Source organism: Neoarius graeffei, chromosome 21 (genome assembly GCF_027579695.1).
Source record: "Neoarius graeffei isolate fNeoGra1 chromosome 21, fNeoGra1.pri, whole genome shotgun sequence".
Taxonomy (NCBI): Eukaryota; Metazoa; Chordata; class Actinopteri; order Siluriformes; family Ariidae; genus Neoarius; species Neoarius graeffei.
Genome location: NC_083589.1, coordinates 54367566 through 54380198, shown reverse-complemented (window position 1 = coordinate 54380198; position 12633 = coordinate 54367566). Strand labels below are relative to the sequence as shown.

Genomic DNA, 12633 nt, shown 5'->3' with positions numbered 1-12633 from the left:
CGCGGACACGGGGAGAACATGCAAACTCCACACAGAAAGGCCCTCGCCGGCCACGGGGCTCGAACCCGGACCTTCTTGCTGTGAGGCGACAGCGCTAACCACTACACCACCGTGCCGCCCCATGTTTAATTCCTCCAAGCCAATGACAAGAACTTTCGTGAGAAATAACGCGAACGGCTGCATCATGCGGGATTTGCGGGCGGGATTTGCGGGACTGAAGATCAGAATTCTTTGCGGGATTTGCGGGCGGGAGCGGAACTTCAAGTCCATCACCAAACTTGAGCACGTGATGCACCTTTTGAACTGGCACGCGTTTCCCGGCTAAGCCACGCCCACTGGCTATTTAAAAGCACCAATGTCAGGGCCACTTCAGAAGAGTTCAGGCTTCACTCACAGCGTGGGCAAATAATAATAATAATAATCATAATCATCATCATCAAACACTCAGCCTTATTTATACTGCTCGGAGCAACAGAAGAAACTTCTCTAACATCAAGGTGAGTCATTTAAATACATTATAGACTGTATTTAGTATAATAATAACTTATTTATAATCAGCTTTATTATAATGCATGAAAAATAATATATCGGAATGTTTTGGTCTGTTTTATTGACTGCAATGATAACAGTTAGTTGTTTGATTGCAGAAATGAATAAATGTGTGTGTGTAAAAGACCTAAGCAATCCAAAAAAAAAAAAAAACTCTCTAGACAACTTCTGATGCATAATACAATTTAAAATGGAATAAAGTTTGCTCAGAACGGTTTGGATGAACCAGCACACACACAGTCAATCCCTACCTCTCTCTCTCTCTCTCTCTCTCTCTCTCTGAGACAGAGCTAGCATACCCAAAAGCAAAGCCATTTCAGGCTGGATCTTTATTTTTAGGAACATCTCGGAGTAAGGAGTCCCTTCCAATTTTGTCCAGGTGGTGTGTCCTTGTCCTTCCCCAGGGGGGTGTGAGAAAGATCTGCGTCCACGATGCCTTCACTTCTCCCTCTCAGCCTGTATTGCATCAGCCTCCTGTTCCTCCAGCTTAACGCGCTCCCAGTGGGAAACAGGTATTTGCACATTATTATTATTATTATTATTATTACAACACAGAAATGACTTGTGCATTCATGAAATATAAAGGAGTATAACCTAAGAGCATGGGTACATTTCTATGCACTCTTCAAAGAGACTTAATATTTGAAGTTGTTTTTTTTTTGGTGTAAATTGTATTTATTTATTAATTAGAGACGGTGCGCGCGCACGCGCGACTGACAAGAAATGACCTATAGGTATATTTTCCACTTCCAAAAAAAAAAAAAAAAAAAAAATGCATTATTGTTTACTCTTCGTGGACAACAGATATCACATCTGGAAAGAGATAAAGCACTATTAGTGTTTGATTATGATAATTTTATGCCTTTTGTCTGCCTTTTGGTTGCGCGCGCAACGTGTCCAAACTTGTTGGAAAGAATCCAAGGCTAGAATAGAAGAGCGTTTCCTCACTGAGGGCCCCGGTGTGTGTGTGCGTGTGTGTGAGAGAGAGAGTGTGTGTGTGTGTGTGTGTGAGAGAGAGAGAGAGAGAGAGAGAGAGAGAACAAGGTCAGTCAGAGAGGCAGACGTGCCGGTGGGAACGCGCGCACCTCTTGCGCCAAGTCTCTAATTGACTTACTGCCTTTATAAAAGTGCACTAAAAAGTGACTTAGTGGCGGTAATTAGTGCACATGTCCAGGATTTACCTATGCAGAAAGGCTACACTTCCAGTTCAAACCAAAAAGAAAGGGTTTTCTTTCTTTCTTTCTTTCTTTCTTTCTTTCTTTCTTTCTTTGTGTCTCTGCTGTGCTCCCTTTATCTTTTCGCACCTACACTACACTCTAAAAAATAAAGGTGCTTCAGTGGTTCTTCAAATCTCTGGATGGTTCCATGGAGAGTCAAAACTCTGTGATGATCCATTACATTATACGAAAGGTTCTTCACATTGGAAATGGTTCTTCAGATCCTGGCATTCTCTTACCATTTGCTGGTCAATGCACATAGGCTATGTTTACACAAATCTGTCTTCACTGCTCAAACAAATGGTTTAAATGGTTCTTTAAAGAACTGTTGCATGAACGGTTCTTTGAAGCCCTGAAAAAGGTTCTTCTATGGCATCGCCCTGAAGAACCGGTACTGGCCCCATTATTTTTTAGAGTGTACCGTTCAAAAGTTTGGGGTCACCCAGACAATTTTGTGTTTTCCATGAAAAGTCACACTTTTATTTACCACCATAAGTTGTAAAATGAATAGAAAATATAGTCGAGACATTTTTCGGAGCATTTAATCGACCCCACAAATGTGATGCTCCAGAAACTCAATCTGCTCAAAGGAAGGTCAGTTTTATAGCTTCTCTAAAGAGCTCAACTGTTTTCAGCTGTGCTAACATGGTTGTACAAGGGTTTTCTAATCATCCATTAGCCTTCTGAGGCAATGAGCAAACACATTGTACCATTAGAACACTGGAGTGATAGTTGCTGGAAATGGGCCTCGATACACCTATGGAGATATTGCACCAAAAACCAGCTAGAATAGTCATTTACCACATTAGCAATGTATAGAGTGGATTTCTGATTAGTTTAAAGTGATCTGCATTGAAAAGAACAGTGCTTTTCTTTCAAAAACAAGGACATTTCAAAGTGACCCCAAACTTTTGAACGGTAGTGTACCCAGGCACCTTTTAAGGTAAAAGATGCATGATGAAGATACCAAAGGTATACCTTTTTTGAGAAGCAGCAGGGGCGTAGCTGGGTGACCCCTCGTTTGTCGGACCATACGTTGCTTCAATAGCCGAATACGAATATTAGAAAAGCGCCCATTGTAATTTTTCTAACTTTTTTTTTAAAAACTACATTGTCACTTCGGCCTCATTAGGGTTTCTATAACCTTGTATGGACTTCCTGTGGTTTGGGTGCAAAAACCTAGTTCTGCGCAAGCGCAACACGGTCGCACTAGAAATCATGGTCAAGCTGTATTGGTTGACTAGGGTAAGATGTCGAGCCGCTATCCATACACTGCCGGATAAAGCTGATTTGGTCTAATCGTTGTCCGACATCTCAACAGTTCGCAACATGAGATGAAAGAATGATGCAAAGACCGCGTTATTTTCTCAAATGTATTCAGTGTATTTTTTTCATTTACAAACCTACGGGTATGTACTCAGGCTGCCAGTCAGTGTGTGACCCCAGCTACGCCCCTGAGCAGTATCCCTTTTTAGAGAACCACACGAACGAGAAGGAATGGTGCGGTGTAGGATAGTTTATCTGGAAGTGTCTGAGATGGGTGTCTGAAGGATAAGTAAACACAAAAGACAGGAAGAACTTGCGTAGTTTAGACATTATTATGCATTTTTACAGTAGGTCGTCCTCCTTCTCCTTCTTCTCCTTCTCTGTCTGTGTCTCAGAGCAATGTGAACTAGACAAAGAGCCTCATACATGCAGGATGTTGATATTCACTTGCGTCAACTCCAAAAGTTGTTGAAGGTCAAACAATTGCTGATATGAGAAAACACTCAAATACCTCCAAGCCGTTAATGACCGGTTTTGTCAGTTGGATGCTTTGCCAATTCTGCCGTGTGCCTGCGCGACACATTTTCAAACTCAAGAGCACACACACACATCACTCAACGAACAAGACAACTGTACATGAGCCACGTCTCCATTATTAGTGATGCACACACAAACATGTATAAACTTGTTATACAGGCTGTGTAAAGTACACTTTCAGAAAATAAAGTATATTATTGTACCTTTAGGAGTACAATGGCTTGTCACTGAAGCAGTACCCTCCCTCTAAGGTACTTATTTGTACCCTTTATATACTGCTTGGGGACATGTGGCCCTAAAAAGGTGCACAAGGTCCAATAATGAGCCCTAAGAGGTACATGAGTGTAGATTGTACCTTGAGGGATAGAAATGGACTCCGATTGTACCCCTATTTCTGACGGTGTACAGTTGAGTGTCAACATGTTTATATATTGTAGTAATTAATAGTGGAAAAAATCTCAAGAAGATCAATTCAGTTTTAAGTAGCCTGTGCATACTGTAAATATCTAAAATATTCTCGAACCTTCTCTTGCCTTCATAACAGCCTCCCACCTCCTGTACAACTTCAGGATCCTCTGTTATAATACCCCTCAACAATTTGTTTCTTAGAAAAATGCTACTAAACCTTTCCTTCCCTTGTTATCCTCAAGTGTACCCTTTTTGTCCCTTTTACTTGTCAGCTGTACTGGGAAAACAAATTCCAGCCCATTTAAATCTTCAACATTTTGAAGTGAAGGATAAATATTCAAGGTTTTTTTTTTTACCACAAGAGTGACAAGAAACCATCCTGTTTAGTACAATGGTTGTTTTTTTTTTAAAAAGTGTATCTGTTATATCTCTCCGTAACTGCTTGGCAGTTATTTGACATTTCTTCATAACTCCAACAGATACGTCATATGGTTCCTTTTTCAGAACAGACCCTTGGCTCCTTTGTTTTTAAACCAGTCCTCTGTTTCAGCATACTCCCATATTTCATTTATAAATGGTAAAAATGTAGTATATTTTATTTTTTTGTGACCCTGAAATCACGAGCGGTGCAAACTTGTGCACTGAATTGAGTATAGTATGGAAAGTAAGTAAGCGACGATGACAAAGCGCCATTTGAAACATTTTTCCAACTTGGAGGTCAATCAAATTTAAAATAGGGTTTGTTTTTACGGAAATGACTTATGACCAGTTATGGGCATTGGCATTTTTGGTTCAAGCTTTTGAGCAATCGAAGAAAGCGGCAGGGATTGTGCAGTGTCAGTATGCCCTCTTCTGGCTGAGTTATATTTTGGACATGTTCCTGGATCCACTTGCTGCTTTTTAAGGGCAAGTTTAATCCATCTTGTGCAAATTACATACCACTTGAATGTTTGTGGCTTGGCATGGACTGTGACTGAGTAAGCACCCTTTTCTTTCCATTCTGAGTGGGCATAATCAGTATGTTACATGGAAACACCTTATATTCCATGGTTGAGGGATTTTAAAGGCATTAGAGTCAAATCGTCTGATCTGCTAGCAAAACGCAAGAACATGACGTGTCTGTGGTCTCCAGGAAATTGGATTATTTATTTTTTTAAAAAAAGTAATTATTAATACTATTTAAATGAAAATAAAAAAAACCCCATATGCCATTGATCAAGATTCAGTAGACTCAAATGGTTTGAGGCAGACAACAATTTTCAACTTAAAGGCCACCAAGAGATGTAGTGTTTACTTGGAACAGGTGCACAGTGAAGCACAATAACCTGCTGAAGCTTGAACATGGAGTTCGTATGACGGACTGACGGTGAAAAGGTCAGAATTAAAACTGTGCGTTTCAGCGAAGCTGATTTAGCTAACATGTACTGTTCAAGAGAGACTGAATGTTCTTTCCATGTGGTCAAAGTGAGGTGGGAAAAGACGTTTCCCAGAATTGTCCTCCAACCGCCTTTCGTGAATGATTTTCTTTCGTCCTTGGCCAGCTGTTTCTGTTCTTCCAGCTGTTTTTTCCCTTTTCATTGTTTTTATGCCTAAAACAATAGTAAAATTGCAGCATTGTGTAAGCTTTTGGTTTCTCACTTTCTTTATACTACAAAATGAGAATAAATTTAGGTTGCCGGAAACTGGGTTAACTGGGTTGTGATTTATTGACCGATGAAAATCGCACATTGTAAAATAATTCTTTAGTCATCTGTCGAGAGCAGTGGTCACAGGACGCGTAATTATAGCATACTGATTTAGTGCAGCTGCGATGACGAAGTTCTGGTAGTCTCCGAATAATAATAATAATTTTCTTTTTTTTTTTTCCTTCAAATCCCAGAGTGCTACGATGTGTCTAAAAGCCACCATAAAATGGCTGGATAGCTACACATATGGTAGCTACATTCACATGATAGCTATCCATATCATATATATGATAGTGATGATAACAAAACATAAACGAAACATGCTAATTACTTATTACTTTAAGATCACTTTGAAGAACGTTTCTGATTACACGACACCATTTTCTCCACAAGCCCAAATTGCGCTGATTGATTGTATCAGAAGCGATACGTAATTTTCTTTAATCACAGGTCTATCGCCTGAGGATCTTCATTGTCGAATCTGACACGAAGAATACGTTATCTATCAAACAGTCAAGTCAATTCAGCTAAGATTTGATGGGGATAATCTTGTACAGTGTAACAAGTAATATTGTTTTAAACATTCGTGTAAACACAACAACTTTTTTTTTTTTTTGCACAATTCCATCATGCCCTTTAGTCATCTTCTTTGAACAACGGACACAGGAAATGTTTTGAAACAGTTGTAAAAATGACACAGTCTGGAAATATTTGCCTGACTCGACATTATGTGGTTTTCGTTGGCAATATAATATTCGGAAGCTGGAAGCACGCAGAAAATTGAAAGTGAATTTTAGAAGCACAGCAGGGAAGTGTCTAATTTACAGAAGCTGGTATAGGTCTGTTTGCGGCAAAGCCAGTCTGCCGTGTCTGAATCTCATCCGATGTGGTTCAGGATTCAGGCCACTGACCTCGTTGCCGGCTGTGATTGACATGAGACTGTCTGTGGGCGGATACACCACACACACACACATATATATATATATATATATATATATATATATATATATATATATATATATATATATATATGTGTGTGTGTGTGTACATGAGTGCTATGTGGAAAAAAATTCTCAAATTCATTTAGTAGCTATTTGAGTAAATGTCAAACTGTGTCCAAAATCAGTCGAAAAGAGGTCAAGGGTAGTGTTTATCTTGTGACAGAACATTTTACACTGGAATGTTTTTTCAGTGTTTGTTCAGTAGGATTAGATAGCATGTATGCTTTGCTAATCTGAGCACTCGGTTCATTACTAGCGTGCAAAGACCGAACTGAAAACAGACCATAGGTTCTGTTATACAGTCTAAATCTGGTTTTAAACTGATTACTCCAGTGTCTGAACTTCTTTTCCGGAAGCCAGTTTCGGGCCCAGACGAGCATGCGGACGAAATATTCTGTAGTCAGACAGAATTCCACTGTGGATTAGCGACCAAGATTTACATTCCAGTCTCCGCTGTCTCCCAGAGGACAGGTTTCCATTTAGCAGAGAAACTCCGAGATAACAAGATGATCTCGAGTCTTATTAATTCTGTTATTTCATTTCAGTCTACGTTTGTTGGTCTTAAAGATAAATTTTCTTAATATACATTCATAACGTACATATTGGTCTGTATTGTCAAGCTAAATCTTCTCTATACATTCCTTTACACTGATGTAATGATGAGTTCACATTGATTCTCAGCCAACAAGTGTTCAGCTTTTCAACTAATTAAGGCCAGACGAGACCATTCTGTAAAATTAGTAGCGTTGCTTTGTAACAGATATATTGGAGTCTGAAAGTTGGTCTTCCCTAGCAACTCTATTTAACAATTTATCGACAAATCATAGAATTCCAAGATTTTAAAAATAAACTATGGGTACATCCTGCGACAAAATGACAACCCAACCCGAAATAGAATGCACAATCAAAGGAAAAATATTTTGAGAGGTTCCAAAAGCTCTTCAGAAAACATGAAACAGAAGGCAAGTTAGTTTAGTTAATATCTTAAAGCTAGAAGGCCTTTCAATTTCATAAAATCGGTGAAATTTAGTTCCCTCTGAAATTTGGTCATTGTGATACCTGTTTATTTCTGTAATATCTCACAAAAAAAAAAAAAAAAAACAGGCCATTCTGGCTGTGGCTGGGAAGTTATTTAATTTGAAGGGATTCCCGGGCAAATAATGTGCATGAAATCGCTTTCAAGTCGACAGAAGTCGTCCGTGTGCGCATGCGCAGGTTTACGGTCTTCTTTTTCTTCTTCTTTTAGGTTTTATGGCAGCTGGCATCCACAGTGTTGCATTACTGCCATCTGCAGGTTTCCCTTTGAGCGTGCACTGACAGTTCCATCATTCTGTCGCTAAACGAACAGCTGATCACACCGAGGTGCTCGCTGAGCGCCGATATTTATTAGTTTGGTCCTGCGTTTCCTTTCCTTCGTATATAACATAACGTCTTTTCTTCTCGCTTTCCGTTACTGTAGTCGGTCTTTCACGTTTCACATTTCACACACTCACATCCTCCATTTTTCTCTCCTGTTTCAAATTTGTATCCCACAATGCTTTGTGCAAACAGGGAAATCCCAACACGTGATCATGCATGACATAGCGTCTTGAATTGGGTCATGGTGAAGCAGGAAAAAGTAGCTGAGAATCTATTCGGCTCTAAATTCATTAATTGTTTTGTTTAAAAAAAACCAACTACTAAAATTGGAAGTCTGCGATTCGAATTCAGTAGCTTTTGATCCACTGAAGAAAAATAATTGGGTGTTAGAGGAAATTCTTTTTATGACCTACACTTGAAAAATCTGAACGGCAGTCTACCTTTAATACAGTATTTTGACCATTTTGTTACTTGTGATAATTAGTGAACACGTGCGGAACCCGCCGTAATAAATGTCTTGTTGTGTGTCATGTTCCTTTTGACCTAAGGGGACGCAAACTTTTGCTCTTGACTCTATATTGCTCAGGTTTGTGTCCCTACTGTGGCTGAATTTAAATAAGGAAGTCACAATTGCTTTCTACGAGACAGATGTACGCAGGTTTTGATCACTTAGGAGTGGCTGATTTGTATCACGGAAACTCCGAGAGCACTAACCCTGCATTATAATCCATCAAAGTTCCTCAATCCTGTGTCTCAATTTGCAACAATTCACCTTTCACCAATTTATTTCTTCTCCCATCCAAACAATAAGGATACTGTACTGGGAGAAGTGAGTGGCTTGCTATATTTAGATGGATTAACCTGGCTCTCCTAAGTCTTGGTTCTCCTTGGGGAACCAGGTATCACATGTCGGCCTCTCGATTATAAAGCTGCAGGAAAGGAAAATTATGAAAGTGGAAAAAGTTTTTCTGTTACTTTTTCAGCTGCTCTCGTGGGTGTCCAAGTCTAGTCTAGGTTATTTTGGTGAATTGGACAAGCTGGAATCCAAAAATGGATCAAGGTCCAAGACTTGGCAGGAAAGAGATTTTTGCCAAGCAGTGTACAAACCAAGATACCTCTGTTAGTCTAAAACAATTATGCTAAACTGAACCTTTCCTTGTCATTGTTATGGTACTTTCATGCTTCATGAGCTTTTCTCGGTAACTATACATACTAGAGGCAGAAAAGGTCTATGTTTATAAGTACCACCCCAACAACAAAGAAAGGTACTGTTTAGTACCATTTTTTCTCAGAATGCACGGGAAGAATGTATAAACTCTAAAGTACATCTTTGAACCCCAGCTGATTTCATCATGCTGTTGTTTGCTGGCAGGTTGTTCCTATATCGTAGTAGCTTCAGTTTTGGATTCAAGTTGATTTTGAGGTGAAATTCCCATATGTGGTTCTTAGGTAGCATAGAAATGGACAGTTATCTAGGAAAGCGTCTAAATGTAACTGGAGAAGGCCATTAGCTTGATGAGTCTTGGTTATATCTTCAGTTAAAGACCAAAGACCACAAAGTACAATATTAGCAGCTCAGATACTGTAAATAAACCCAGCTTTTGGTTTTAAACCAAGAAGGTACATTTCCATCACAGGAACCTTTTTCAGGAAGCCAGCAAGATTTCAGGAATGGAGGAACTAAACAGACATTTTTGCACTGGAGGAAGTCGGACATCTTTTAGTTCCTTGACCATAGTTCCAGGAATTGTTTTGGTTTTGCACCATAGTAGGTCGATTTCCGTGTTCTGGAAATCATTGGGGTAAAGCTTGCTGTAGTTAATGTCTACAAGTCTCTTGTGGCTCTGAGTTAGCGCTTGAGAACCTTAACTCAAAACCTCAGTATGTGAATTTGTGGCCATGCCTTTTTAAAAAATAACCACCATTACCTCAGTCGCTCCATAAGCGACTCCATAAGACCATTGCTAAAGTGGACATAAATAGTCCATCTTTTAATGAAGAGTCTCAAAGGTTAAGGGGGTTAATTTCTGGCTAGATGCGCTCACTTATTCCAATCGGGTTAGTTATTTTGATGAGTCATTGTGCCCACTAGAAAGCAGTTTTCCTGGGCAACTTGTTGAGTAACTATTGGCAATAGTGAAAAGGAGGTGTGTCCAATCATGATTCATTTCAAAACAACTGCTGGTGAAAAGAAACCAACAAAAAGAGGACATCAGAGATGATTATATATGTTAGAAATTTTGTACTTGAAAGATGGTGTACTGTTCCTCTTTTGTGTAGCTAGCTTTTCACAGACTCATAAATGTTCTAGTTGGATTGTGTTTCTGGTTGTAGATGGTAATTTTCTTCACTGAATGGATGCATAAAGCAGAAATTGACCAGAACTTGAGATCACGCAACTGGAAGTTGAGAACATTTTACGCAGGAGAAAAATGCTAATTAGAAGCCAGGAGCTGTGTTGCAGCTGCAGTTGAAGTTATTCCAACATATTTGAACAGTGCTGAGGACAAATTGGTAGGGAAGGCACTTCTCACTGAAGTTCTCTCATCGGAGTAAACAATTGGTATAATTGCATAACATACACTTCTTGAGGGCCAACAAGCTTCTGGATGCAAACCAGAAACGGCTGCCAAGTTCTAGTCCATGACCAGCAAAGGTCATTGTATTGATAGCAGTACTCAAATGGTTGGGGTTTTTTTTTCTCCATAAATCTTAAGGCCATTCCTCATCATTCGGGGAAGAATCTTCCTCCTGTTCTATCGTGGCCTCATGGAAGACTTTTAGGGATTTAGCCAACATTGATGAGTGTTAATAGTGCTTCATGTGAAGGGGAAAGAAGGATAAAGTTGATAACGGGATTAGATTTTAAGCTTCAATGACGCCCGGAGACTCTTTGGATCAAGCTCAAAGAGGAACTAAGCAAACCACATGAGCTCTGTAATCATATAAAGCCTGTAAGATCTGGTGCTCAGAATGTCCATGCCTTGTGCGTAATGCTGATTAGCTGATTATTAGCTTGGGAAACGTTAACACTTAGGACACGAAACAACACTTCTGAGTTACATTTAACATAATTTCCGAAGTGAGCTCCATTAATTCAGAAAGCTAGTCATTTTCATGTGAACATGAATTACCCTGTGTCATTGGTAGACAATATTTGGTAAATATGACAAGGAGATTTAAACTGTGTGTTCGGCTGATCTCCAAGAGTAAGATCTAATGTAGAAATCAGTGCAAACCTTCTGTAATGGATGTGAGCAGATGGTGTTATAAATTTCAGCGTTTATCCCTGCACGGATAGTACAGTAGCCATAGCACCCATGAGCTATTTTTATAGTTGGTTCTCTGTAGCATACACGTGGTAGCTATTATACTGTATAAAGATGCATGTTATCAGATAATCAATATTTACAGACACTAATCACTTTACATAGTGCAGTGAACTGTACATTTTCTAAATAGTACTTAAATATTACTTATCTGTTCTGTTTCCTTATTGGAAAACCAACAATAGTTTTATTAACTTCAACAATACATCTTGAGATTATGTCAAACTTGAAATTCAACATTTTCTTGTTTCTCTGCTCTGCAGGTTGGACTTCCAGCCAATCTTGCATCAGCTGAAAGAAGGAAGTACTGTTTTCCCAGATTCTGATTCATCCTCTGAGCCAACTAATGCACCAGCTGTAGCTTTGGACAGAACCTCTTTATGGAGAGCCTTACTCTATAAAAACCCACCTCCGTCATCTCAGGAGTCAAAACGTGATCTCAACCCATTTGTCAGTTCTGTTGAGCGAGGATCAGAGTCAAACCAAAGAAGCCCCAGAAATCGCCGCAGTACCCACACTCGAGGTCATCACCAGCATGCCCAGTTGATGCGTGTTGGGTGTGTCCTCAGCACGTGCCAGGTACAGAAGATCAACCATCGCTTCCACCAGCTGTTCGGCCAGACCGGACGGGAAGAAAAAGCCCCAGTAAACCCACAAAGCCCACATAGTTATGGATGATCTCCAGAGAGGCTACAGCCCAAACCCGAAACACCAACAATACAGCTCTACTTGCATATAGATATATATGATCTCTATTTTTTGCTAATAGTCTTAGATTAATATAAAATTTTCTCTTTTTCCTTTCCACTCATGCTTTGCGCTTTCATGATGCATAAATTCAAGTGCCTTCTTTTTTTTTTTTTGCAAAGAAAGGAGTAGATGTTACCGATATACATGGCTAAAGCAGTTTTGTGCTGCCCTTTTTTCACAAAAAACAAACAAACAAAAAAAAAAACAATCCAAGGACTTTCCTTGACTTTGGCCTCAAATTGGACAGAGTTCTATAGAGACATTATAATCCCTCTAATCCCTTCTGTGCCACTCTGGATTTTTGGATCTCGTCTATGATGCTAAGTGGCCTCTCATCATCTCCAAACATGAAGATTTCATGAGGATTGTTAATATCAGATATGGACTTGATTCAGGAGCGTGATGGAATTTCTGTCAAATTAAGGTGGCGCTGAACTTTTCTCTCTTCTCTCAAATCTCCAAATCCAAAAAGCAGTGACTGTCCCCGTTGCACCTTGGGGAAATATTCCCCATAGTGAGTAGAAGAGATCTT

At 39.5% G+C, this 12633-nt stretch overlaps 1 protein-coding gene across 1 annotated transcript; it reads left to right on the top strand.

Annotated features, from left to right (window-relative positions):
• The first annotated feature begins 981 nt into the window (after positions 1-981).
• Positions 982-12029, top strand: adm2a (adrenomedullin 2a). The gene is made up of 2 exons (XM_060903539.1): positions 982-1061; positions 11615-12029. The coding sequence occupies exons 1-2, from the start codon at positions 982-984 to the stop codon at positions 12027-12029; spliced, it is 495 nt and encodes a 164-aa protein (XP_060759522.1).
• Positions 12030-12633: the final 604 nt, after the last annotated feature.

Bases quoted from the DNA above. Each gene is read 5' to 3' on its own strand.
- adm2a (XM_060903539.1), top strand. From the start codon at position 982: ATGCCTTCACTTCTCCCTCTCAGCCTGTATTGCATCAGCCTCCTGTTC. The intron at 1,062-11,614 runs GTATTTGCACAT...TCTGCTCTGCAG, and splicing joins GCGCTCCCAGTGGGAAACAG to GTTGGACTTCCAGCCAATCT.